Genomic DNA, 26,708 nt, shown 5'->3' with positions numbered 1-26,708 from the left:
GTGCCCATGTACGATGTGGTGCCACGGCACGCGGCCCCAGCACCCTCGAGGAGGGACGGAAGGGAGAGTATTTCAGAGGAGAGAAGAGAAAACCATCTCCTGAGACCCTGGCTGAGGAAGAGTTGAGGCCCAGCCCACGTTGAGCTTTCCAGAAGCCGGAAGAGACCTGAGAAGTGAAGGGGGCTGTCACAGGCGAGGAGCGGGACACCTCCCCACACACTCGCTCCTTCATTTCCTGTGCCATCAGCCCCTACACTGCCCAGCGCTGCATCTGGGCGAGGCGCAGGCCCCAAGGTCCTGCGGTCGGCGGCTCAGGACAGGCTCCTGCTGGTAGTTACAACGGGGTCAGAGGAGGGCTCTGTGCTGGGCTCTGTGCTGGGTGTCACGGAGGAGGTGATAGCTCATGGGGCTTTGAGGGCCCAGTAGGACTTATTACCAGACAGACAAGAGTTTTAATTTTTTCAGTTTGTTGTTGCTTTGATCTTTTGTTCTCATTTTTCCAAGTAGGCTGAGGGCAACATGTTCAAACCAAGTTCTAGGTTCGTCATGCCCTGGGGCACTCGGTGACAGCCCAGGCATGTCACTTCCTGGGGATATGGGTCCCGAGGGGGTATAACCAGGGGAGTCCTGGAAGTGGGCGGCTCTCTACCTGCCGCCCGGTGAGCAGGAAATGATTCACAGCAGCAGCAAGAACCTGCTGAGCGAGGTTTTCTTCTGATGGCTATTGGAAGACCCGCATAGAGCAGAGAAATCACATTTTATCAATTATATGCTTCTTTAACTTGTGGAAAATATAAAGGAGCATGAGGTAAAAAGTCAAGATCATCTAGAATCACACCACTCAGAGATCTTGGCATTTCCTTTGTATTTATGATGTTCGACAGCTTCACTGAGATATGATGGTCATAGAATAAACGGATATATTTGAAGTGCACAATTTGGAAGGTTCTGACACATGTATGCACCTGTGTGGACTCAAGACTGAGCATATATCCCCCTCGCCCCTGAAAGTGTCCTGGCCTTTGTCATCTCCCCCTCCTGCCCCTCCCTCTGTCCTTCCGCATCACCCCTGCAGGCCACTGGGGTCCGGCCTTGAGTGTCCCGTAAGTTGCTAAGTGTGGCTCACATTGAAAACCCCGCAGAGGTGCGCTGCTGGTTTTGAGGTGGGATAGCTTCTAGGAACAGCACATCTTCTGGAACCCAGTCCCGGGGGCCTACCTGGTACAGGAGGTTTCCACTTCACAGAACAAGAGGTGAAGGAGCCTGCCCATGCCCCAGGCGAGGCCTTCTCTGTCTGAGGTCTCTGGAGGCTCCTCCCCCAGCTCACGGGCGCCTCGGGGACACCCGACTCGGGCCCCGAGCCAGGACCCCTGCAGGAAGGCCTCCCAGCCGCTACCCTTCGCACAGCTCAGCCCCACCCATCACCCCCGCCGCCCCCGGCCCCAGCGTGCAGGGCAGTGCAGGGTCTAGGCCTCTCTCTCTGCAAATATGAAATCAGCAGCAGCAGGCTGAGAGCCCTTCCTGCTGGGTGTGCAGGCACCGACCAAGGACCCAGAAGATGGGATCCATCGGGTTCATGCTTCTGGGTCCCTCATCTCTCATTTGAAAAGCCAAACCAAAGGTCTCCGTGTGGCTGTCCTGCAGCCCGAGCCCAGAAGGCCCCCCTGGTGCCCGGCTGCCCTGTCTTTCTGGCCCCCAGTCGCTTCGCCCGAGTGGTCTGCTGCCTTTGAGCGGCCTCTGTGCCCCCTCCTGTCAGGGGTGTTTTTCCGCTGTGGAGAGAGGGAGCTGTCTCTTTGAACTCTCCCTAAAAGGACACCTAATTCCTAAATAACGCACATGCCAGGGAAGGTTCCTGTGCTAACAGGCTGAGGACGGAATGCTGGCTGCTCACAGCCTCCGCACACGGCCTTTTAAAGACACGACTTACGAGTGGTTCCATTTGCAGCCAGGCAGGAACGGGACCCATTTGACCCCACACAGCTGGTTTTAAAACTTTTGGCAGTTTTAGTCAGCTTTAAAACTGTAAGGTACCCTCGTTCCAGTGCAAGAAATCCCACGAGGCTTGTTTAAGAAACACATTAAGTGTTGCTCTCCAGTACCTAAAAATGGAACCCGGTTTCCAGATTCTCCTGAGCAGCCTGCCCCAGCTCATCCCAGCTGTGGCATGGCCATGGCTCTGGGCTCTCCCAGGACAGGAAAAAAAGGGCAGTGCATCTGTGGGGAGGGGTCTTTGACCCTGGGGAGCAGGGTCCCACGCTGGGGAGGCCGCAGGTGGCTCCCGGACAGGTAGGAGCTGCAGCATCCAGGGGACTAGCCCAGAGACAGGCCAGGGTCAAGGCCACGGGAGGCTTGCACAGTGGGAGGTAGCGCTGGCTGGGCTCCAGCATCACTGCGGGGCCAACCAGACGGGGCAGGCCGGGCGAGGCGGGGACAGGCGGCCGTTCTCCGCAGCCCGTGGGGACGACAGGAGGCGATGGGCCTGAACGTACCAGGGCGGAGACACTACAACGGGAGGGATTGTGGACTGGGGACGTGCCCCTGCTTTTGGCCCCCGGGTTGGGGACCCCCCAGCACCACGTCTCCCCGGGACTGGCTCTGCTGGACGATGGTGCAGCCCGTCCTTCCCCGACCAGTAGATTCCTCCGGGGCTCATGTGAGCCCACGTGGGTTTCTGTTGCGTGCAGCCGAGCCGCCTGACTGAGAGGCACGATCATCTTCGTCCGTCCTGAAGCTGACCCTTCCAGAGCAGGAGCGGAGCCGACTCTCGGAAGCACCCTTGCTTCCCTCCCCCGCAGAACGTCACTGACACTCAGCTGGGGTCGGTGACCCGACACTGGACAGACACGCGCGGAGCGGCTGCGTGCCAGGGAGGACGTGCACGCACGGCAGAAAGTGGGGCGGAGGAGAGGTGGCCCACGTTGTTCTGAGGAAAGAAAACTGCTCAAGCCCCTGAGTGAGGCTGCGGAAGTGGGCTGGCGGGGGTTCGGGGGGCCGGGCAGCTGGGAGCCCTTGCAAGGGGAGGAGGCGATGGCCGCGGACAGGCCACAGTTGGGCCTGGGGCTCGCTGGGGAAGGGTGTGCCTGGCGGGGAGACAGGCAGGGTGCTGGGAGCACAGAGGGGCGGGGACAAATGGAGGGGTGACCCTTGGAATGAGGCTGGACGGGCAAGTTGGGATTCCTTCCATGAGTCGGTGTCTGAGTCCTCCTGAGCTCCCCGTGAGCCCTGGCACCCCACCTGTCCATGGCAGGTGGGCTTTCTTAGGGGTACCCCGATGGACCAGGTGTCGCCCCCTCCCCGAGCCTGCCCAGACGGCGCTGGGGGTCACCCACAGCTGGTCCTTGGGGTGCACCCGCCGTGCCCGTGTGGGCTCTGTGGGGCACACGCCTGGGCTGTTGGGAAGTGGCAAGAGCTCGCGTGCGAGGCTCCCAGAGAGCCCCAGGGATGTGCTCTGCCCTCCCGGCCTCCTCTGCTGCACGCTCCAGCGGGGGGCCCCCCGTCCCGGGGCATCGAGGGACGGGTTGCCTCACCTGCCTGTGGATCCTCACCCTCCGAGAAGCTCTCCCCACACGCCAGCCTTTCGTCTCCGTCCTCTCTCGCCAGCTTCTCGGGCCAAAAGCCCAGGAGCTTTCCAGGGTGCCCTGCCAGCCCCAGTGGGGCCCGTCCTCAGGGGACGCCCTCCAGGACAGTGGGCGCAGGGACGGCTGGGCCCCCCCTCTGCCTCCGTGGGCCGTGGGGTTTGTTGTGTGTTTTGTCTGGGTTTTTCTTTTTCTTTCATTGCTATGAAATTTCGCTGTGTCAACTTCAGCCGCCCTCTGAAGGGGTGTGCAGCCCTGGGAGTCTGCCGCTTAGTTAGTTCAACGCATCGGTTCCCCTCCCACGCCCTTCTCACGTTCCCGTGGGGCCGGTGGGCCTCGGGGCCTCCACGTAAATCCTCCGAGAGCACGAGGAGCCCCCCTCCTCCGCTGGGTTCCCCTGCTGTATCTCTGTCCAGACCCCCCAGGCTTTCAGTTCCCTCTGACCACAGCCCTCCCCTGACCCCGAGGCTTGGACCCCGCGCGGCCGTGTGTGGTCGCCTGCTTGGGGCTGGCCACCCGTCCTCTTCCTGAGAGCTGCCATTGCCCTGAGGGGACAGCTCTTGCCCACTTGTGACATCCTGGCCTGTCTTCCAGAAGCACAGGCTCCTGGCCAGCCTCCGTCCATCCCACACCACCTCCCTCTCCAGGGACTCTGGGAGGCCACGGGGACGGCACACCTGAGGGCCACTTCAGGGCTTTGCTGCCAGGGCTCCCAGCTGCCGGCAGGTGGCCTCTGTGGCTGGCCTGCCCAACCCCCGGGGCCCCAGGTCCTCAGTGTCGGTCTGCCCTTTTGTTGAAGGCTGCCAGTTGGCTCTGTTACCTGTGACTGAGACTGTTCTTTATCTCTTCCTCTCCCGATTTGACACCTTACCCTGTGAGCCAGTTGTCACCTCTGCCCCATCCAGGGCTTCAGCTTCCCACTCAGCACTCCATTCTGGCATGGTTATGGGCTGGGTTAGAGCCCTGGTCTGCGGTGTGTGGAATTCATTCAGACTTCCGCCCAGCCATCCATTTACCCACCCATCTCTCCATCTGTCCATCCATCCATCCATCCATCTATCCATCCATCATCTGTCCACCCATCCATCCAGTCATCCATCCATCTATCCATCCATCCATCCATCCACCCTCCCACCCATCCATTTACCCACCCATCTCTCCATCTGTCAGTTCATCTGTCCATCCAATTCGTCTTTCCATCCATCCATCCAGTCATCCATCCATCCATCCACCCACTCATCCATCCATCTGTCCACCCATGTATTCACCTGTCCATCCATCTATCCATCCATCCATCCATCCACCCTCCCACCCATCCATTTACCCACCCATCTCTCCATCTGTCAGTTCATCTGTCCATCCAATTCGTCTTTCCATCCATCCATCCAGTCATCCATCCATCCATCCACCCACTCATCCATCCATCTGTCCACCCATGTATTCACCTGTCCATCCGTCCATCCGTCCATCCATCCATCCATCCACCCATCCACCCACCCACCTATGCACCCTCCCGTCCATCCACCCACCTATCTACCCACCCACCTATCCATCTGCCCATCCAGTAATTAGCCATTGAGCCCCCAGGAGTTGCATTCTAAAATGGCACTTCACACAGCCTACTGTCATCACTCACATCTGTGACCCCAATCACCCCCTTCATCATCTGCCCTCTCCCCCCAGATACGCAGCAAAAGACAGGTCAGGCCCTCCCCTGCACTGCCCAGCTTGTTGCCTAGTCCTCAACCTCTTGGGACTGGGCATTGGCTGAGTGTGGGACCCAAGGTAGGTGAGACAACTTCAGTCAGGTCTACACCTCTTCTGGCGCTGGGACCTTGGGCCCGCTTCTGAGCCCCAAAGCCTCAGTTTCCCTTACTATCTAGTAAGTTGATGATCACAACAGGACCTACCTCCAAGATATCTATGCATGTGAAGAGCTTTGGGCAATACTCGTGTATCATAGGGGCTGGAGTACCAGTTCCTCTACATTTTACTCCTGGAAAACGGAGGCAGAGGGGGGGCAGGAGTCCGAGGGGCCATGGGGCAAGCCCACTCAAGTACACACCCCCTTCTAGGCCATGTTTCAGAGTCAGGGACCCCGGAACTCCCCACACAATCTGCGTGCCTGAGGGCTACCACCCTCTCCTTGGGTGGGCCATTTCACCCGTTGCCCTGTGGGCTCCCCAGGCCCAAGAGCTGCAGGGTGCAGCTGGGTGTCCACACATGTCCATGAGACCCATCAAGGAGTCCAAGAATTCCTGCAGCAGGCAGGGCCTTGGCTGGGCTGTGCTGGGATCCTTGAGCCACAGGCTCCCTCTCCAGGGATCAGGTGGAAGCGGGCTCTGGGCCAGGCGCCCCATGGGCGCGTAGGGAAGGTGGGGGAGGGCGGGCAGGGCCGGCTCATGATCCCTGGGCGCTCTCATTGCAGTGCACCATATCCTAATGGCCACGGCCTGCCAGGACGCCAACTACGGCACTCTCCTCAAGGAGCTCTGCCTCACCCGGTTCAAGGTGAGCATGGAGGCCATCGGGAAGACACTGTGGTGTGACTGGGACAAGACCATCGGGTAAGTCTCGTGTGTCCCCTGGTGGGAGGGGTGTGGCTGAGGTGGGGGCTGCAGGGCCTGGTGCCAGGAGTCCACTCAAGGCCACTGGGAGGGGTTCTTCACCAAGGTCTAGGGTGACAGAATGCTGGCCATGGGTGGGGACAGCCTAAGGGCGAAGGAGGATGCCAGTGATGAGTGAGTGTGGTTGGAGGAGGCTGTGTCCGTGATGACCTGGGCCGGGGTGGATGCTGGGCCTTGTCCAGAGGGGCCTCTGCTGTTGGAGCGTTCCATTTGGGCCGTGTCCCTCTGAGACACGTGTGGCCCATCCAAGTGCAGGCGTGTGGGGGATGGTCTAGTGCCCACAGGGCTGAGTCTCCATGACAGGAGCCCCCACTCACGGGGGTGTCTCTGCTGGTTCCCTCGGTCCCTGTGGTCAGGCTGAGGCTGTTCTTCCTACCCTGTTCAGGGCTCAGAACTTCCTGGAACGATGGGGCTGGCTGCACTGGAGGGGTGGCCCATGAGTCCCCAAGGACGGCCGGCACTGGGCCCCTTCCCCTTTGCGACTTCGGTCTTTCTGCCAAAGTGCCCTTCTTCCCACCTGGCTGGCTTCATTCACTGCCTCCCTCGGCCCCTCATCCTCGCTCCCCAGGTCCCACCTGGCCCTTGGCTGCCACCCACTCCCACCTACGCCCTGTGGGTGACCCATCTCGTTCATGTCTGCGTCTTCCTTCTTGTGTTTCTTTTGCACAGATGAGCAAGGGTATGAACTTTTCTCTTCTGTCCTCTCACGTGAAGTGTATTACACTGTAGATATTCTCCTACTGTGCTACAGTGTAGTACGCTGTAGATACTTTTTTTTTTTTAAAGATTTATTTATTTGAGAGAGAGAGAGAGCAGGGGAAAGGGCAGAGGGAGAGGGAGACAAGCAGGAGCCCGACACAGGGCTTGATCCCACAACCTGAGATTATGATCTGAGTCGAAATCAAGAGTTGGGTGCTTAACCAGCGGAGCCACCCAGGCGCCCCTGCTGTAGGTATCCTTACGCCATAGGATAAATATCCTTATACTTTATGTTAAAGATATGCTTTTACTATGCTATGCTATATTCTTATCCTATACTGTAGATTATTCTTGCAGTACGCCATAGATATTTTTTAATTTTTATTTAAATTCAATTAAATTAACATATACTGTATTATTAGTATCAGAGGTAGAGTTTAGTGATTCGTCAGTTGCATATAACACCCAGTGCTCATTACTTCAAGTGCCCTCCTGAATGCCCATCCCCCCCCCACCTCCCCTCCAGCCACCCTCAGTTTGTTCCCTAGAGTTAAGAGGCTTTTATGGTTTGCCTCCCTCTGTTTTCCTCTTATTTTATTTTTTCTTCCTTTCCCCTATGTCCATCTGTTTTGTTTCTTAAATTCCCCATATGAATGAAATCATGGTATTTGTCTTTCTCTGACCGACTTATTTTGCTCAGCATAATACCCTCTAGCTCCATCCCTGTCATTGCACATGGTAAGATTTCCTCCTTTTTGATGACTGAGTAGTATTCCGTTGTATCTCTATACCACATCTTCTTCATCCATTCATCTGTCAGTGGACATCTGGGCTCTTTCCACAGTTTGGCTTTTGTGGACATTGCTGCTATAAACATTGGGGTGCGGGTGCCCCTTCAAATCACTACATTTGTATCTTTGGGGTAAATACCCAGTAGTGCAATTGCTGGATTGTAGGCTAGCTCTATTTTCAACTTTTTGAAGAATCTCTTTATTGTTTTCCACAGTGGCTGTACCAGTTTGCATTCCCACCAACAGTGCAAGAGGGTTCCCCTTTCCCCACATCCTCACCAATACCTATTGTTTCCCAAGTTGTTAATTTTAGCCATTCTGACTGGTATGAGATGGTATCTCATTGTGGTTTTGATTTGTATTTCCCTGATGCCCAGTGATGTTGAGCGTTTTTTCATGTGTCTGTTGACTATTTTTATGTCTTCTTTGGAGAAATGTCTGTTCATATCTGTTGCCCATTTCTTGACTGGATTATTTGTTTTTTGGGTGTTGAGTGATAAGTTCTTCATAGATTTTGGATACTAGCCCTTTATGTAGATATCCTTTTTGCACTTTCTTTTCACCTACCAGTATATGCTGGAAATCCATTCTTATCAGTGCATAGAGAGCTTTGTCACGCATTTTTGCAGCTGGATAATAGTGCTCTGCGTAATTTTCCAAGCACTTTCCCATCAAGAGGCATTTGGTTTTCCCAGTATTTTCCAATTTCAGGGAGTGCTGAAGGGAATGACCCTGTGCATATGCGTGCTCATCTTGTCGGAGCTACGTCCCAATGGTGACTCCCTGGGTGGGGGCTGCCGGGTGCAAGGCAGGAGCACGGCCTGTTTCCCTCCAGGAGGGCCAGCAGTGGGCAGCCCCACCTGCAGCATGAGGGAGCCGCTTCCCACCACCTGCCCGTACACCTTGAATCCTCACCGCCTCCTCAGCCAGAAAGGGTGTCTCCCTGGTGTGTCAGTTTGCATTTCTCCAGTGACAAGTTCATCTTCTGTTCTTTTTTCTGCGAATGTTTGTTCATATCTTTTCCCCTTTTCTGTCAGGTTTCTGGTCCTTTTTAAAGAGTTCTTTCTTTTTTTTTTTTTTTCCCCGAAGGCTTTATTTTTAAGTAATCTCTACCCCCACGCGGGGCTCGAACTCACAACCCTGAGAACCAAGAGTTGGGTGCTCCGTCCACCGACCGAGCCAGCCTGGCGTCCCTAGAGAGTTCTCTGTGTTAGAGGAGACATTAGACCCTTGCCTGCTGTGCACGTGAGACATGCTCTCGCAGCTCGTTAGCTGTCTTTTGACTTCGTTCCTGGTGTTTCTGCTGCCACGTAACCTTGTTTTCACATAGCCGTGCACATCAGCATGTTACCCGCCCGGATCTGAGTCACAGCTGGACGGCCTCTCCCCATGCCGGGGTTCAAGAGGATCCAACCCTGCTCTCCCCTCGAATCTGCGTAGTTTCCGGGGGCACATCTCAATCGCCGGTGCATCCAGCCTTCATTCTAGGGGCAGCGTGCTAGGAAGCAAGCTCTGTCTTCTTCCAGATGAGCTGCCTGGTCATCCTGTTCATTTATGAGCCCGTCTCTGCCCCCCATGAGTTGAGATGCCCCTTTGTCCCGTGCCATCTCCGTCCACGCTTTGCTCACGCCGTTGTCAGCACTCCTTGTTTCAAGCTTCTCCTACTACCTGCATCTACAGCATGAATTCTCCTCCAGAGCAGTCGGTCTTCGCTGCCTACCAAATGCTTACTTGTCGCTCGCCTCATTCCAAGGAAAGAGTTTATTATTACAGCTAGCATTTAGTAAGTACCTACTGTGTGCTAGGCATTGTGCCAGTCACTTAGCATCTGTCATCTTGTGTAAGTAAGCAGCAACCTCAGGAGATGGTAGGACAAGTTGTAATCCCTACCTTATCTACCCAGGGGCACAGCTCACAAGGTCTCTTTGGATCCAAAGTCTCAGCTCTTAACACTCCCCAGGGGTATGAGACTGCTCCCTCCTGATTCTCAGGGGAGATGTGGGGATGCCCTGTCTTTGTAGAAGTGGGAGGTGGTTGATGGCCTTCAGTCAACTCATCTCGGCCCCTGCCAATGTCCAGGGGGCCTGGTGGGGCCCATTTGCAATGGGCTACCAAGCCTGGTACTCAAGCCAAAGGCAGACTTTCCAGCATCTTCTGGAGCAGTAGAGGTCTGGGGTGTCTTGGGGCAGACAAACTTGTCCAGATGATTGGGTGCAGGAGAAGAGAGGAGGGACCCGGAGAGAAGACCAGGCGTGGCGAGGGGTGCAAGAGCTCCATGTGCAAGCAGGAGGGCCACCGCCAGGACAGAACACCGTGTCCAGAGAGGAGCAGGGCCCCAAGGTGGAGCGGTGACAGGCAGAGAGCCAGACGGCAGGCTGGTCCCAGGGAATTCTTCCAGCTCTGGCTGGGGAACGGCAGGTCAGGCAGGCATCTGACAAAGGGTGCAGGTGCTGGGAGAGACCCCTCCCTGAGCCAAGTGCAGCTAGGGCCTGTCGTTGGGGTACAGATGGCACCCCAAGAGCAGACCTGGGCAGTCGCTGGGGTCTGAGATCCAGCCCCAGGCTAACGCTGCGGGTGGAGAACTCCAAAGGCACGAGGCCAGAGGCCCCTGATTCCTGCTGCTTGAGGTGATGGCTGTCCTAGCAACTGGGCTGGGCCTGCAGGTGGCTCCAATATGACAGAGGGAGGTTCCGGATCCTGCTCTGAAGTCAGAGGATTTAAAACAGCTGCATGGCAGAGGAGACTTACCTTCCTCCCAAGTGACAAACATGAGCCCGCCAGCCTTCTATAGGATGCACACTCAGCAGGAGATGGGGACAAAATCCCCTGTGGGGCACATGGGGGCCGCTCACGCCAGCTGGCTCTCTGGCCCCCAGGCTCTCAGTGCCCCCTCCTGTGTCACAGCAGACCGAGAGGGGGCCCTTCATCAGCCCTGCTTCACTTAGGACACTGGATGGAAACATTGGGTAATTTCCGAAGTACTTCTCTGCATCACTGTGCCTCATTGCTCAGAGATCAAGACCTCAAGAGAAAGCAAAGGGCTGACAAGAGCATTCAGGCCACGTTCCAGCTAGGGGACAGTGACCTGCCCCGGGACTGTGGGTCTGCTCGGTCCATGGCCCTCGACCCTGACCCCAGCTTCTCTGTCCTGAGGGTGGCTTGGGGGCTGCTCCTGCGTCCTTTCTTGTTTGGGGATGCTTGGGATTTCTCAGATTCCCCAGGTGTCTGACCTGTCCCCGTCTCAGGTCCCCTGAGGACAGAAGGGCTCAGCAGGGCAGGTCCCCACCCCCCCCACCCCCGCCTCCGGGCGCCAGGCCCAACCCGTGATTCCCCCCGGGGCTAGCTTGTTAAACTGCAGGCCTGGTCTGCTAGTGGAAATATAATGCCATTTAGTGTATTAACTGGGAATATAATCTGATTTGGGGAGCTACAGAGAACATGGGAAAATGTGTCATCAGAAACTCTCATCTCCAGAGACGTTCCTGTGGGCTTGGGGGAGGGAGAGAAAGAGCAGAAGAGAGGAGGAGAAGAATCTCGTCCATGAGGAACTCGAGAAAATGCTTGGCTTTGAAATGACTGCATATATGGGATTTTCTCCCCAAGATAAAAAGTGCTGGGTGGATTTAGGAGGCCCCTCTGCCGTTCCTTTCCTTTCCTGCCCCACAGCTGGCTCCCAGGTGTCACCTTGAGCAGGGAGAGATGTCAGAAGGGTCCCAGGGGACTGGGTCACCACCTTCCATGACCAGGCATCAGAGAACCCACCTTCACCTTCACACCGGTCAAGGCACCCCCCCCCCGTCTCTGCCCAGAAGCTTCTGGATTTGTCACTGCTGACGTCTCCCCGGCCCACGTCCCCGGCGTCCCTCCATGCATGTGGACCCCGTGCGGGGCATGGAGAGCCCTCCAGGCTGTCCTGAGGAGCGGCCCAGGTCCGAGGAGGGCTCTCCAGCCCTGAGACGTTGAGGGAAGGACACAGAGCAGATGTTTAGGGTGCGGGCTGCAGAGCTGTGACCTCAGCCAGGAGCGCTGGCCCCGAGCTTCCGCTCCCAGGGACTGCACTCCTGGGGCCCCCGCGGGGTCTCTCCCGGGGCTGCTGCCCTTCCCCCTCTGCTGCAGGAACAAAGAGCCTTATTGTGTGTGTCCCTTCAGAGTCAAGTCAGGACGTTCTTCAGGGCTCGGGGTGCTAGAGCGGCTGCTTGTGTCACGAATCCCAGCAACAACTGAAAGGGAGGCATCTTTCTTCAGGCGCAGAGGTCTCCCCAGGCAGCGGCTGCCGTCCTCCCAGGGACTCCAGCTGCACCCAGGCCACGTGGCCCAGGCCTCGGGACAGGCCACGCCCAGGGTGCTCAGCCCGCCCTTCTCCGGAGCCCACCGGCTACCTGGCATGGGCCCCCTGCCCCCGCGGGGGCCTCCCACCGGGCTGCGAGCTGCCGGGGAGCCCCCCATCTGTGTGGCAGGGCGTCTGCGCGGGGACCTGCCCTGTGCTCATGGGTGCTCGGCCCCCCTTCTCGTCCGGAGGCTCTGGGGCAGGTGCCCACTCCCCACCCCTCTGCCCACCAGGCTCGGGGGCGGGGGGGGGGTTCCTTCCGGCATCTGCAGAGCCCAGGCGCACAGGGATCCTGACTTCTGGAGGCCTTTGGGGCAGGGGTGCTGTCCCAGGAAGGTGGCCCAGCTTGCCCTTGGGAGGCAGGCTGGTTCTGCCTAGGCCGTCCCTCCTGCTCCCCAGCCCGGGGCCTCACTGGGGTGCTCCGGCCCTGTGGGAAGAGGTGCGGACACAGCTTTTCAGGGCCAGGGCAGGTGGCCTTGGGTAAGGGTGTCTGCTCTGGTCCTCCACAGCTCTCCACACGTCTTTGCCTTCCCCCCTCCAGTGCTCCTGGTGTGCAAACATGGAGGGCGGCGGCTTCTTCCACTGCTGGTGTCAGCAGAGAGGAAGGACACTTGAGCTGGGCCCAGAGCTCCTGGCAGCCACCTCTGGGGTTTGTTAGGCCACAGCTGTGACAGGGAGGCATCATGGGACTCAGAGTTTGCTGGGCGGGCAGAGGAAACGGGGGACCTTTTCCTCCACCCTCTCGAGTTCAGCTTCTGGAAGTCTGCACCTAGGTGGCATCTTGGGGCGAAGTGTACTGTACGCACCACCAGGACCCCACAGCAGCAACGGGGGAGCCTATCTGTGAGCGGGATGTCCATGGGGGCAGCGAAGCAAAGGTCTGCCGGGACCCTCCACCCTGTGTCAGGAGCTCCACCACAGCTGACCTGGGGGAGCAGGTGGAGGGCTGGGGCAATGGGACCAACCATGGGGGAGGAGAAGGAAGGAAGGAGTTGTCCCAGGCTTTGTGCACCCAGATCTGTTCTCATAGACAAGAGGGGAGGGGGGCATGGAAGGTTCTGGAAATCTGCTCTCCCCCAGCCTGCACCCAGAGCCAGCCCTGGGTAGGCAGATGCCATAGAAGAGTCCTAGGGGGCGCCTGGGTGGCTCAGTTGGTTGAGCGACTGCCTTCAGCTCGGGTCATGATCCAGGAGTCCCTGGATCGAGTCCCGCCTCGGGCTCCCTGCTCGGCGGAGAGTCTGCTTCTCCCTCTGACCCTCCCCCGTCTCGTGTGCTCGCTCGCTCTCTCTCTCATTCTCTCTGTCTCAAATAAATAAATAAATAAAAATCTTTAAAAAATTTTAAAAAAAAGAAAAGAAGAGTCCTAGGGACTCCCTCAGGGGGGACCCTCAGACCATGGCTCCCAGCCCCACCGTGCCCCAGCTGCATCATCAGCCCAGCACAAGGCGCCCGTCTGGTTGTGCCCCACCAGCCAGAGGAATGGTCTGCATTTCAGGGGGTGGGAAGCCCTCACGGCAGCAGCAGCATGTCGGGCCGGGGTTGCCTCATCTATGTGCCTGCTCCAGGGAGCGTTCTCATGACGATCCCCAGACGGTCTGTGGATGGCCGCCTGTTAGACTGGAGCCTTTTAGGGAATGGGGAGGAAGAACCCCACTTCCTCCTTGAGAAAGCTCCAGAAACATGTGCCTGCAGAGGCCAGAAACCGAGCGGTCCCTTGGGGGGCGGGGGACGCTGGGAGCCAGCAAGGAGGACTGCCGGCCCTCCCTCCTCCCTGCCCAGGGGCCACCGTGCCGTCCTTCACGTCTGCTGCCCCGGGTCCTTCTGGCCGCAGCAGAGGGCACATGTGCTCCCCACACACAGCCATGACCAAGCAGAGCCGTGGCGCCAAGCCTGCGGTGACATCCATTTCCATCGCGTGATGGACTGCCCTGCTCCCCCCACCTCCTTGGTCTGGGGATGAAGTCACCATGTAAAAGGTCAGCAGCGGGGCGGCACTGAGCAGATCCCAGCTGGGAGCGCAGGCTCAGGCAGGTGGGACGGATCCTGGTGACGGGGACTTCCGGCAACATGCCGTCCCCTCCTGCCTCCGCCTTGGACATGCGGCTCTGGCTCCCCGCTTCCAGCCGGGAAGGCCCCAGAGACATCCAGGCTGTGCGCGCCGGGGTGTGCTGCCGGGGAGGGGGGCCGGGCGGGCTCATGCGGTGCCCCCTGAGTGTGCTTTCAGGCAGCCCCCAGGGCTGTGCCCCCCGAGGGGGCAGGGAGCACGCGGTGGGGAGGTACAATGGGTGCGGCAGGGTGGCGGTCACAGCAGCGGCCCCCCCCCACTACTGTCGTTCCCCTCCCCCACTGCCGACCTCCAGCCTAGCACTCCTCCCGCCCCCAGGGTCTCCCAGGACCCATTCGTTCATCCGTCATTCTGTTGGTGGCCACCTTCCGAGCAGTCTCGGGGCCAGCGACATTCACCCACCGTGGGAGGGCCCCCGGGGAGCCGTGGCACGGCGTGGCCGTCCGCCTTCCCCATGCGTATTTTGAGGACAACTTGCTGCCCTGGTGGCTCCCAGGACTTCAGCCCTGGACACTTACGCACAGAGTGCCCTGCGGCACATGCTCCAGGACAGGTGCCTTTTACGTCTGCATTCCCCCTTCGCTCAGCTAAAAAAACGGAGAACCCACTTTCTTAAAAATGCACTGCTTTTGAGTAGCAAGAGGTGAGTTTACCCTCGCAGCCCTGGGCCAGCTGGATGCAGCCTAGCTCGGTGGCGGGGAGGCCAAATGAACATCCTGATTTTTGCAATCCTGTTATGTTGAGCCGTTTCCAGGTTTTTATTGTTATAAGTGATGCAATTCTGTACATACAACCTTACTTCTTTTTTTTGACTAATTTCTTTAAGAATTCGTACAAACGGACTTACTACAGCCCATGCCATGAACATTCTGTAGTTCTTTTTTTTTTTTTTAAGATTTTATTTATTTGAGAGAGAGCGCGAGCACAAGCAGGGGGAGCCGTAGAGGCAGAGGGAGAAGCCCCGTGGGCAGAAGGGGCTGCACTCCCAGTTGCCCTTTTAAGGAATTGTCCTAATTTATATTACCAGCAGCATATGAAACTGTTTATTTCCTCGTATGTTCCTGAGTATTGAGTTTGTAGAGATTTTAGTTTTGCACGTTTAAATGAGATTTCTCTCATTTAATGTGCCCACCTTTGGCTGTTAGAAAGGAGAAGCCCATCTACAGTTGTTTGCATTTTTTTTTCAAGTGCACATTATCTGACCATAACTTTAGCTACTTATCTTCTGAGTCATTGGGAGTATTATTAATCTTATTTTACAAACTCCTGAACGTGGTAGAAGTTAGCTATTTGTTGTTTTGTTCCAAATATTTTCTCTTCACGTGGCCCTTGTGTTTGCTTTGGTGATGTTTGTTTCCCTTGTTTAATATATTAGTTATGCGGTGTACATGTGTGCCCTGACTCCCTCCTCGGAGGTCTGTGACTTGGGCACGGTCCTATCTGTTCCAGAAAATTCAATTGTCGCAATTTCAAGGGAGTCTTTTGGCCACAACATTATGTTCTGTTTCTATTTAGTTGTTACGTGTATTGAAATAACATTTTTCATAGTTTAACATTAAGACATGAATTAAAATTTATTTCCTTCCTCCTTCAGTGATGCTAACATAATTTGTTAAATAATAGTTCCTCCCTCCGCTCTTTGGTTATGTGTAGCTTAATACATAATATGTTCTTTCGGATCATTTCAGTTAATTTTTATTTATGTCTTGGGGCCATACCCTCCCTTCCCATCACTGTGGCTCTATAATATTTTCTACAATTTAGAAGATCTCATTCTCTCTTAGTCTGTTTGTTCTCATTGCATTTCACATTATGTTTTGGTTTCTTTGCTATATTTTCTGCCTGTTTTTCCAAAAGAATGAAGAAGCATTCTGCCAAGTTCCATAAGACGTCACGTTGAGAGTCTTTTTTTTTAATTTTATTATGCTATGTTAGTCACCATACAATACATCATTAGTTTTTGATGTAGTGATCTATGATTCATTGCTTGCATATAACCCCCAGTGCTCCATGCAGTACGTGCCCTCCTTAATACCCATCACCGGGCTCACCCATCCCCCCACCCCCCTCCCCTCTAGAACCCTCAGGTTGTTTTTCAGAGTCCATCGTCTCTCATGGTTCGTCTCTCCCTCCAATTCCCCCCCCTCAGTTTTCCCTTCCTTCTCCTAATGTCCTCCATGTTATTCCTTATGGTCCACAAATAAGTGAAACCATATGATAATTGACTTTCTCTGCTTGACTTATTTCACTTAGCATAATCTCCTCCAGTCGCATCCATGTTGATGTAAGAGTTGGGTGTTCGTCCTTTCTGATGGCTGAGTCATATTCCAGTGTATCTATGGACCACAGCTTCTTTATCCGTTGATCTGTTGAAGGGCATCTCGGCTCCTTCCACAGTTTGGCTATTGCGGACATTGCTGCTATGAACACTGAGGTGCATATGGCCCTTCTTTTCACTACAGCTGTATCTTTGGGGTAAATACCCAGTAGTGCGATTGCTGGGTCATAGGTTAGCTCTATTTTTAACTTTTTGAGGCACCTCCACACTGTTTTCCAAAGTGGCTGGACCAACTTGCATTCCCACCAACAGTGTCAGAGGGTTCCCCTTTCTCTGCAACCTCTCCAACATTTGTTGTTTCTTGCCCTGTCCATTTTTGCCATTCTAACTGGTGTAAGGTGGTGTCTCAATGTGGTTTTGATTTGAATTTCCCTGATGGCTAATGATGATGAACATTTTTTCATGTGTCCGTTAGCCATTTGTATGTCTTCAGAGAAGTGTCTGTTCATGTCTTCTGCCCATGTTTTGACTTGATTATTTGTTTTTTGGGTGTTGAGCTTGAGAAGTTCTTTATCGATCTTGGATACCAGCCCTTTATCTGTAGTGTCATTTGCAAATATCTTCTCCCATTCCGTGGGTTGCCTCTTTGTTTTGTTGACTGTTTCCTTTGCTGTGCAGAAGCTTTTTATCTTGAAGAAGTCCCAAAAGTTCATTTTTGCTTTTGTTTCACTAGCTTTTGGAGAAGTATCTTGAAAGAAGTTGCTGTGGCTGATGTCAAAGAGGTTACTGCCTACCACATTGAGTTTCTAATTGAGATGGCCAGTCACCAGTCAGTCAACTAGAGAAAGCAAGGGATGCTTCCCACGGCGAGCGTCTCTGGCCGCTGTGTGCTGAGGAATGGCAGCCGGCCGGGTTGGACTCCTCGGCTGCTACCTTCAGATGCTGTCACTTAGCAGTTAGCACACAACTGTCACCGTGGACCAGGCACAGAGCTCCAGTGGGACTTGCCTCTCAGGAATCCTGCTGATCCCATCACAGCTTAACCTCCGTGGGCCTCTGCCTCCTCCCCAGTAAAATGGGTATAAAAGTATTTGCTTCTTTGACATCTCCTGATTTCCCTCAGAAGCTTCCTGGAAGTTTTAGGGTTAGGGTCACATTTGCCTGATGGAATATAGGTGCTCAGCTGACCATAGGGGTCAAGAGTGGGAAATAATTTACGTGACGTGATAATTATTCATTCCTTGCAAGTGTGAATGAATTCATCACTAAAACCATCAGATCTACATGTGTGGGGGAGGATTTCTTCTTCCATTTTCCCTGTTGATTGATTTGGGCTTTCTGTTTTTTGTTTCACGTTCATATTTCAGCAGTGTTCATTGGGTGTGTATTCTTCACATTCCTCCCTAAAACATAATGACACATAGCATCCCCTTAAATGTTTCAGATCTTGTGTATTCAAACTTTTGTTTAATCTTTGTGTTTTTTCTCGCCCTTTGTGTTCTCTGTGTAGAGGCCACCTCGGTCAGCAGAGGGAGATGACAAGGTCCACTTTTTTGGTCATTGGGCTCATTCTTTAGATCTTTAGAAAACAGGCTAGGTTTTACATAGCAATGTCTTTTAAAAATTTTTTGGCTTTAAATTTCATCATTTGCTTTTCCCTCTTTGTCCCTTTCCGAAAAAAAAAATATTTGCTGCTTTCACGAGATAGAATTTAGATGCTTATTACATCATCATTTTTTTTCTCACCTTTTTTAGAACCTAATAAAGGCACTTAAGGCCGTGAGGTTTCTCCCTCGGGAACTTCTTCGCCACTTTCTGCTGGTTTTGAGATGTCCCTGGTTTCATTGTATCAGTTTTTTCCTTAGGCAAGTACATTTTAATTCTCAAATGTTGTATTTCTGTTTGGTTCTTAGTCTCTTCTTCTCTTAAGAGAGTGAGAGAATTGAGAGCGAATAGTTCCTGCTTTCGTCTTTTTGTTGAGATTTTCTTTGAGATCTCGCACACGATCACCTTCTGTAAACATACCACCAGTCCTTGAAAATGAAGCATGTTCTGCTCAGCCTGTTTCACTCCCACAAAACGGCAATGAACTCCGCCCTGTCGCGCTACCTCAGCTCCTTCCCATGTTCCTGAACTTCCTGTGTGCTTGATAATGGAGTAGTGGATTCTTCAGTCCTGACCGAACTAGTGTGGTTTCTGTGTCACTTTTCTGGCAGGTGTCTATGCATAGATCTTGCTCTGTTTCTATAGCATTTAAATGCCCCGTTATTTATGCTGCCGGTATGGACCGTGACGTAAGGTTATGACTCTCAGCACATGTGATAGTTCTCGGCCTCGTGTTAGCATTGAAACACCAGTCTGCAGCCCCTTGCGGTTTACTCTTACCTCCCCTTCCTCTTCTCGTGTCTCTTGCAAACAGCATGTAGCTGGATTTTATGTTTCCACAGGGAGAGCGATGAGCCTCGTAACCGAGAAAATGACCTCGTGTTTGTCCTTTCTTGTTCAGCCTTCAGGTGCTCCATTTTTTTGTCTTGATTTTTTTATCTTGTTACGCTGATTTCTTTTTTTTTTTTTCTTCCCATTGTTGAAACATGATGTCTTTTCTTTTATCTTTCCGATGAGCTTGTCTGTTGGAAAGCTCTTTTTCACTCAACCAGCCGTGAAATGTGAAATGCAGACGTTCTGCTTTCTGTGTTGGTTTTCTGACGGGGTCAGACCACGTACCTTGGCCTCCCCTCCATGAAAGAACCAGAGTCTCTGGGTTTCTGGCTTCCTCGAATTTTGCTTTGTGTCTGTCTGTCTTTCTCTCCTCATCGATTTGGGTTAATGTTCTAACACCTGCCTCTTCTTTCCACCCTCTGTTTTGTGTTTATTTTTCACCCTGCGTGGTTCTGACTCTTGTCGGTAACAACGCTTGGTCTGACCGGGCTCGTGGTTCCTCATCTTTGCAAACAGGCTTTTAGTTCAAGCATGTCTCACTCTTTTTAACTCATCGTTCCCTTTCACATGTACCTTTTAAATTCTGACGACTATTCGAAGTAAATCCTAGGAATAAGCCATATGATTAATACGTTCTCAAAAGCGAAAAGTTTCTAAGGTGCTTTAAAAAGCTGCCTTTCTACGGCAGTGACAGCTTGGCAGGAAAATACACCTGTGATGAGCAGCCTGGGTTTCTGAAGTCGGTGTAGCTGGAGTGCCTTTGTCTCTGAGAAGGCAGGGAGATGGTTTCTTATGTTTTAAGTATCACCTCCAGTGTGGTTGCTTGCAGGTTACGAGAGGCAGGGACTGGGAAAGGGCAGTGATGGCGCGGGGCAGGCAGGAGCTGGGCCCCGAGCCCCATGACTGCTGAGGGGCTGCCTTCCGGGAGCCCAAGACAGACCGTCAGGCCCTGGACAGCCAGGACCCCCAGCGACATGCGCTGCCAGGCGGCACCGGTGCCTGACTCCCCTCCTCCAGCTTGTCCCGATGCCGGTAGGGGGGTTGAGTTCGAGACCCCCTCCAGAAAGCCAGGTGGGCCTGCGGGTCCCTGTGACCTTGATGTCTCTGTGTTCTCATCCTCCTGGGGTGCTGGGGCTGCTTCGTGGTGCACGCTTGTCCCAGGCTGATTTTGAATCACAGAGAGGCAGCTGCAGATGGCTGGAAGCTTCTCTCCTGTGGTGGGTAGCAGCGGCTTCCCTGCCTGGATGAGCACAAGCCCCAGGATTGGTGGAGGGCCCCCGGGTGAGGGTCTCGGCGCTGGCGGGTCTCAGTGGCCCCATCAAGTCAGGAGGGAGACGAGTGTGCCTTCCTTCCCTCAAGCACACCCCCTGCAGGCCAGTTCTGGGGACACAGTTGGTGCCCGGCCTCCTGGGGCTCCTAGGCCAGAGGCAGAGGCTCCCCGACAGCTGCGGGGTCCCCGGTGGCCAGTGTGTGCCGTGTGTGCAGGGACTGGGCACCTCGGAGGGGGCTTCTCCGCCTCGCTGTCCACCGGGGGACCACGGCTCCGTGCTCAGTCTCCCCGCCAGGCAGAATACCGTGGTGTAGAATGTTCCCTGGCCCTGCCCTTCCCCCTCCCTCAGTGTCGCCCTGGGTTCCGAATGCGGTAGGACTGGGGCAGTGGGGGCACAGGTGGCAGGGGCCACTTGGACGAGGCCACGGGCGGGTGGAACGTGGGGGGAGGACGGAGTGGGGTCCCTGCGGAAGGTGGCATCGCGGAGACAAAGGGTCTCCGGGGCGGGGTGGGCAGAGAGCAGTGAGACCAGGGTGGCTGGAGGGAAAAGCCCTTCCCTCCCGTGGCCTGCGTAGCTTCACGAGGACAATGTCCGGGGTGTCAGTGTCCAAATATAGCGCCGCGGCTGTCCTAATCCTGGGACTCAGCCACGTGCACACCCCCGTGCCAGCGAGCGTGGGAGCGGCAGCTTCACCTTCCTAGACCCGGTGTCTGCACGGGGCTCCCTGACCTCCCCCGGGGTTACAGCGAGGACGAGGTGGGGGATCACGCCAATGCCTGGGCCACAGCGGGCACAGCTCAGGGGTCAGCCACAGGTCCCTGGGTTCTCAGACGCCTGCTGAATTTTACAACTGCGGATCCATCTCCCTGAGCTCCGGACCCCGGGAGCCTGGTTCTTGCCCCAGCCTGCTCTCAGAAGAGGCATTGTGCCCTCGCCCGCCCGGTAGGCCCTCTCCGCGGGGAGCCTGGTTTGGCAGCACCCCGGGCGCCGTGTCTGCTGCCAAAGCAGACTGCACGCGGAGCCAGGAATGGATTTAGAAACTTCTGCTTCCTCCCAGCATGAGCAGAGGCACCAGAAGCCGCTCGGCACAGAGCCACGGGACAGGAGCCGTGGAGGGGGAGGCTGAGGAGGCCAGGCCCCAGCCGGGTGCCTCCTCCCCAAAAGGGGCTTCTGGGGGCAAGCAGGGGAGGCAGCTGCCTGCGTGGAGGAGCCAAGGAGACTTGGGCCAGACCCCTGGGCCACCCCCTTCACTGCCACCCAGGGTCACCCACATGGGCCGCAGTTCACTTGTCTGTAAGGAGAGGGTAGGAACGCTGACTCCTAAAGTTGCTTCAGGGAGTAACCTGCCTATGGGAATATGTCTTAGGATCCCCGGGCCTGTGGAGGGCGGAGAGCCAGGCCATCAGTAGTCCTGGGTGGGGACTGTTGCCCTCGGCTGTGGGGGGCATGTTGTTGTCCACCCCAACCTAAGCGGGTCCCCGTTCTGCATGCCCACAGCTCCCTGGATGGTTCCCATGTGGCCTCCTTAGTTACAGGGTGTCCATCGCCCAGGGGACCAAGACCAGGCCTGGCCTGACCCCGGGCCCCAGCAGCATGTGCTCCCAGCAAGAAGCCACAGCCCCAGGTGCACAGGCTGACCAGCCCGGCCACAGCAGGGCCGCTGGAGAGGTGCACCCACCTCCCTCTGTGTCTCTGTGGCCTCAGGTCCCCAGAGCCTGATCTCCCAACACAGGACCCTGCGGTCCCCTGGCCTCCTCTAGGCCTGCCCGCTCCTACGCTCGCGGGAGCATTTCTCTGCAGGCCGTGCCCCGTCGAGGAAGCCAGGAGGCTGCTGAGGAGCTAGTGCTCTGTTTGCAGACCCCGGAGAGGAAGGTGTTCAAGCCATGCTGTGGCCCGACTAGTGCCAAGCTCGGGAAACCGGGGCTGGGCCTAGAGCTGCCTCGTGTGGCGGCGAAGCTCTGTGTTGTCCACCAAACTCTGTTTAAATCTTCCAGAAACACAGGAAAACACTGGGGTCCCCTCAGTGGATAGCAGGCACCTTGACTGGTGCTTCCCCTGTGGGCTTGGGGGTGTGGAGGCCTCCGTGTACATTGGCTCCCTGGTCTCCAGCTCAGCCCTGGGATGGGCTTCCATCCCAGATGGAGATACCACACCAAGTCTCTTGCCCAAGGACACACCGCAGCCCGGCAGGTTGTACCCTTCACAGGGCAGCTGGCCGAGGTGGAGGCTGAAGCCACAAACCCTGCCTGGGGGAAGGGGCACTCTTCCCCTTTCCACACATGGCCCCGTGCACGGCATGGCCCCCACACGTTGCTTCCCTGACCAGCTTGGATGCAGAGCTGAACAGTCTTCCCAGGGAGTCCCCCTGCTCCCCCAAAGTCCGTTCCGGGTTCCAGGCCTGAGGGTGGGCTCTGGGACTGGCACAGAACACAGAGGCCTGCATTATGGACTGTGGGTCTGTGCTTATGAGACATGTGTCTGGGGACCTGGGCCCGCCTGCAGACCCCGTATCCAGGCAGGGAGCCCCAGAGGTTCCCGGGGCTCCTCTGTCCACTTAGGAGCCTCAGGACAGCCCAGGCTGGAAGGGGCAGTGCTCTCCACCACCTCTCCCTCCTGGCCCAGGCTTGGGGATCAAGGGCTCCAGGCGGTGCCCTCGGGGGGCCCCAGAGTTGCAGGCATGTCAGCCTTGTGCGCTGAGCCCGGCTGTGCCCCCACACAGGGGCCAGGCTTCCACGGGGAACTGAGACGAGCCGCCCTGCCCCTCCCAACGTCCCGGTCGGGTGGGGAGACAGAGAGCAAATGGGCAGTTGCAAATGGATGAAGAGGGTGGGGTGGGAGATGGGGGGGGGCACCACGGGGCCCAGAGGACTCAGCCAGGGCGTGCGTACCAAAAGCGCCAGGCCCCAGTCCTGACTTGGAGGAAATAGGGCAGGGGGCTGGGGGGGTTTCAAGAGGAGACCGGGGTGGAAGAAGTCACTTCTCTGCAGAAGAGCATCCATCTGTGAAATCCTTTCCGGCCTGGGGGGTCACGGAGCAGGTGGTGCCTGCGTGGGTCTTGAGAAGTGGGCAGAAGCCAGAGTGTGGGAGAGGGGCCAGGTTCAGGCTCCCAAGGCTGAGCGTCTGCCGCACGCACGCTGTTAGGAGGGGGGTGTGGGGGTCACTTCCAGGGGCGGTGCCCTCAGGGCCTTGTCTGTGCCCAGGGCACTGCCCCCACTGGGCAGCATCTTCTGGGGCCAACGCCGGGGGACCGAAGTGGAGTGACCCCGCCCCGCTGTCTTGCGTTTCTCCCTTGTGGAACGTCTCCGGGGATGGGAGCGCTGGGCAGGCTGCAGGCCAGGAGACGAGAAGCCGGAGGCCCAGCGGGGTGGGAAGGGGGGCCCTGGCCCGAGGAGGCCTCAGGGGGCAGTCCAGCTCTTCCCTGACCCCCTTCTGCTATTAAGCAGGTGACGCATGTCCTGGACCGGCTGCGGGTGGTTCTGAGGAACTGTTGCTCCCAGCCGGCAGAGACAATACCGGCCGGTTTCCATTGGCCTTCTTCTTCCCTGGGACCTCCCGGGGCTGTCTGTCCTCTGTTCTGCTCATATTCTTCATTTCCTGAGACAATAGCACTTGTCCACCTCCCTCGGCAAGGCCCCGGGCGTCAGGGAGGTACGGTTGACCAGGGAGCTGGCTCCAAAGACGTGACGTGGAAGTTACCTGCTCCATTCAGCGGGGTTTTGTAGGAAGCCTGTCGAGCTGTTCGGTTCTGTGTGGGCCAGCGTGTTGGTGGGAACCTCGGGGTCCGTGCACATGAACGCTGCGAGCCGAGGACCGGGCGGAGCCGCCCGTTCCCTGGGCTCCCTGGGGACACGGGTTGGCCAAGACGTTGGGGTCCCTGTTCTACAGCATAAGGAGGTAAACCGTCGAAGGAACCTTGGATACATTCATCCTAAAGTTCACGTTTGCACGCAGTGGTCACACGAATGCCAAAGCCCTCTTGTCTGAGCCGGCCGAGGGTCAGCCCCGGGCCACGGAGATGCACAGGGGCTCCTACGCCTCGGGCTCGTCACCCTTGCCCGCTGTGATGGGATCGGGGTTCGGGAGGGTGCGATGGTGTGCTCTCCAGCTGCGGCTCCGGCTGCAGACCCCAGGGGGTGCGGGGTGAGTTGGTGAGCCGGCCTGGCACGCTCACTCCAGGCCTGATGCAGGCCGGGCCGCTGCGTGGCTTTGTGTCACCAGAGGAAGTAGCCCCAGCGGTGGCCAGCCCCGCCCTGCTTTGGAAAGGCTCCGCGTGACGACCGAGTCGTGGGTGGGAGCCGTGACGCCGAAGGCGGAAACCACGAGGGAGAAGACAGACCTGACCACTTGAAGGTGAAGTCAGGCGATCCCGGCCTGTCATGAAACTGCCCCCGGGCTCCCAGTAATGAATGGGATGTGTGCCTTTGGTTTGGGAGAGATTTTTATCACATTAAGAAAAGAACCTCTTTGTGGTTTTACAGGGTTGTTTCCTTAATCAGAAATGAATGTTGAATTTTATCAGTTGCCTTCTCAGCTTGTATTGAAATGGCCATATAACCTTTCCCTTTGACAGGTTGGAGTGTGATTTTATAGTTAGTTTGAAGCATTTCTGAAAAAACCTTGCTTTAGGGTGTTCTGTGCGACTGGCTTACATCTGCTAGCATCCGCTGTGGTACTTTGGGTCTGTTCGTAAGTGAGTGGAGACATCCGTGGCTCCAGGGCACATGGACATGCCGTCTTGAGACGGTTGGGATCAGGGTGTTTTTTAACTCTTTAAAAGACCTGGGGAGCTCCACACCTGCCCCTATGATCTTTTTTTTTTTTTTAAGATTTTATTTATTTGACAGAGAGAGACAGCGAGAGAGGGAACGCAAGCAGGGGGAGTGGGAGAGGGAGAGGGAGAAGCAGGCTTCCCGCGGGGCAGGGAGCCCGATGCGGGGCTGGATCCCAGGACCCTGAGATCATGACCTGAGCCGAAGGCAGACACTCAACCAACTGAGCCACCCAGGCGCCCTAGCCCCTGTGATCTTAAGAATGTGAAAGAACTGCCTGAATCTAGAACCTTTTGTGAAAGTAATTCTCAGAGCGCCTGGGTGGCTCAGTCAGTCAAGCGTCTGCCTTTGGCTCAGGTCATGATCCCAGGGTCCTGGGATCCAGCCCCGCGTCGGGCTCCCTGCTCGGCGGGAAGTCTGCTTCTCCCTCTCCTCCCCGCTCGTGCTTTCTTTTGCTCGCTCTCTCTCTCTCTCTCTCAAATAAATAAATAAAATTTTTAAGTAAGTAAATAAATAAAAGACCTGGGGAGTTCCACAGCTGCCCCTATGATCTTAAGAATTTGAAAGAACTGCCTGAATCTAGCACCTTTTGTGAAAGTAATTCTCTACTAACATTTCCATGTTTCTTCTCAGATTTTCTACTTTTTTTTTTAGATTTTTTAAAATTTATTTATTCATTTGAGAGAGAGAGAATGTGAGAGTATGAGCGGGGGGCGGGGAGGGACAGAGGAAGAGGGAGAAGCAGACTCCCTGTGGAGCAGGGAGCCTGATGCGGGGCTCGATCCCAGGACCCTGAGATCATGACCGGAGCTGAAGGCAGACACTTAACCAACTGACTAAGCCACCCAGGCGTCCCCTCCCTAATTTCTTCTAGATTATATGATCCAGAAATACGGCTGGTTTCACTGCAACTATTTTTCTAAAAGAATCAGCCATTGAATTTGTTCATTGATTTTACTGCTTTTAAAAATATCACTAAATAAGCAATGTCCACGATAGCCAAACTGTGGAAAGAGCCCAGATGTCCAACGACAGATGAATGGATAAAGAAGAGGTGGTATATAGACACAATGGAATAGTATGCAGCCATCGAAAGGAATGAGATCTTGCCGTTTGCAACGACGTGGATGGAACTGGAGGGTGTTATGCTGAGTGAAATAAGTCAATCAGAGAAAGACATGTATCATATGACCTCACTGATACGAGGAATTCTTAATCTCAGGAAACTAACTGAGGGTTGCTGGAGTGGTGGGGCGTGGGAGGGACGGGGTGGCTGCGTGATAGACATTGGGGAGGGTATGTGCTATGGTGAGCGCTGTGAATTGTGCAAGACTGTTGAATCACAGACCTGTACCTCTGAAACAAATAACGCAACATATGTTAATTTAAAATATCACTAAATATTAGTTTTTTAACAACTTTTAGTGCATTTAAATGATTTGCCCTTTGGAAAGACTTATTTTGTTATTCTCTTTTTAAAATGTCTTGATTTGGAGACTTCATGTATTTTCATATGTTTTTGTTTAATAATAAGATGGTTTACGACAGCGGGTTTTTCTCAGGATTCATTTTGGGTGCCATCCCCTTAACTTTTACAAGTAGTGTTGCCATTGTGTTCTCAACAGCGTGTCAGCAAATTGTCAAGTTCTCGCTGGGCCTCAAGAGTACATGAGTGCGCTTTAATTTCTGGAGATTGGATATTTTTTTTAATGTATCCTTTTCTCACTAATTTCTACTTCTTAATATTGTAGTCAAAGACTACTGATGTACAATTTTCACTGTGGAAATCTGTCATTTTCCTTTGCTGCCTAAATAGAATCTGTGGCCTTTGAAAAGGTTGTTGATGCTCTGTAGACCAGACACGTCA

The 26,708-nt window shown here is 55.2% G+C and overlaps 1 protein-coding gene across 1 annotated transcript in view; it reads left to right on the top strand.

Annotated features, from left to right (window-relative positions):
- The first annotated feature begins 5,999 nt into the window (after nt 1-5,999).
- The window catches only part of RAMP1 (receptor activity modifying protein 1), a 28,356-nt gene continuing 7,647 nt past the window's right edge, over nt 6,000-26,708 (top strand). Inside the window, exon 1 of the mRNA XM_028105063.2 lies at nt 6,000-6,142. Coding sequence (XP_027960864.2) covers nt 6,018-6,142 — 125 coding nt within the window. The 5' untranslated portion in view covers nt 6,000-6,017. The remainder of the gene's footprint in view (nt 6,143-26,708) is intronic.

The sequence above is a fragment of the Eumetopias jubatus genome, unplaced genomic scaffold, assembly GCF_037043125.1.
Source record: "Eumetopias jubatus isolate StellerSeaLion01/CBP00866 unplaced genomic scaffold, mEumJub1_p1.0 scaffold_3, whole genome shotgun sequence".
Taxonomy (NCBI): domain Eukaryota; kingdom Metazoa; phylum Chordata; class Mammalia; order Carnivora; family Otariidae; genus Eumetopias; species Eumetopias jubatus.
This window is presented reverse-complemented; position numbering and strand designations above follow the sequence as displayed.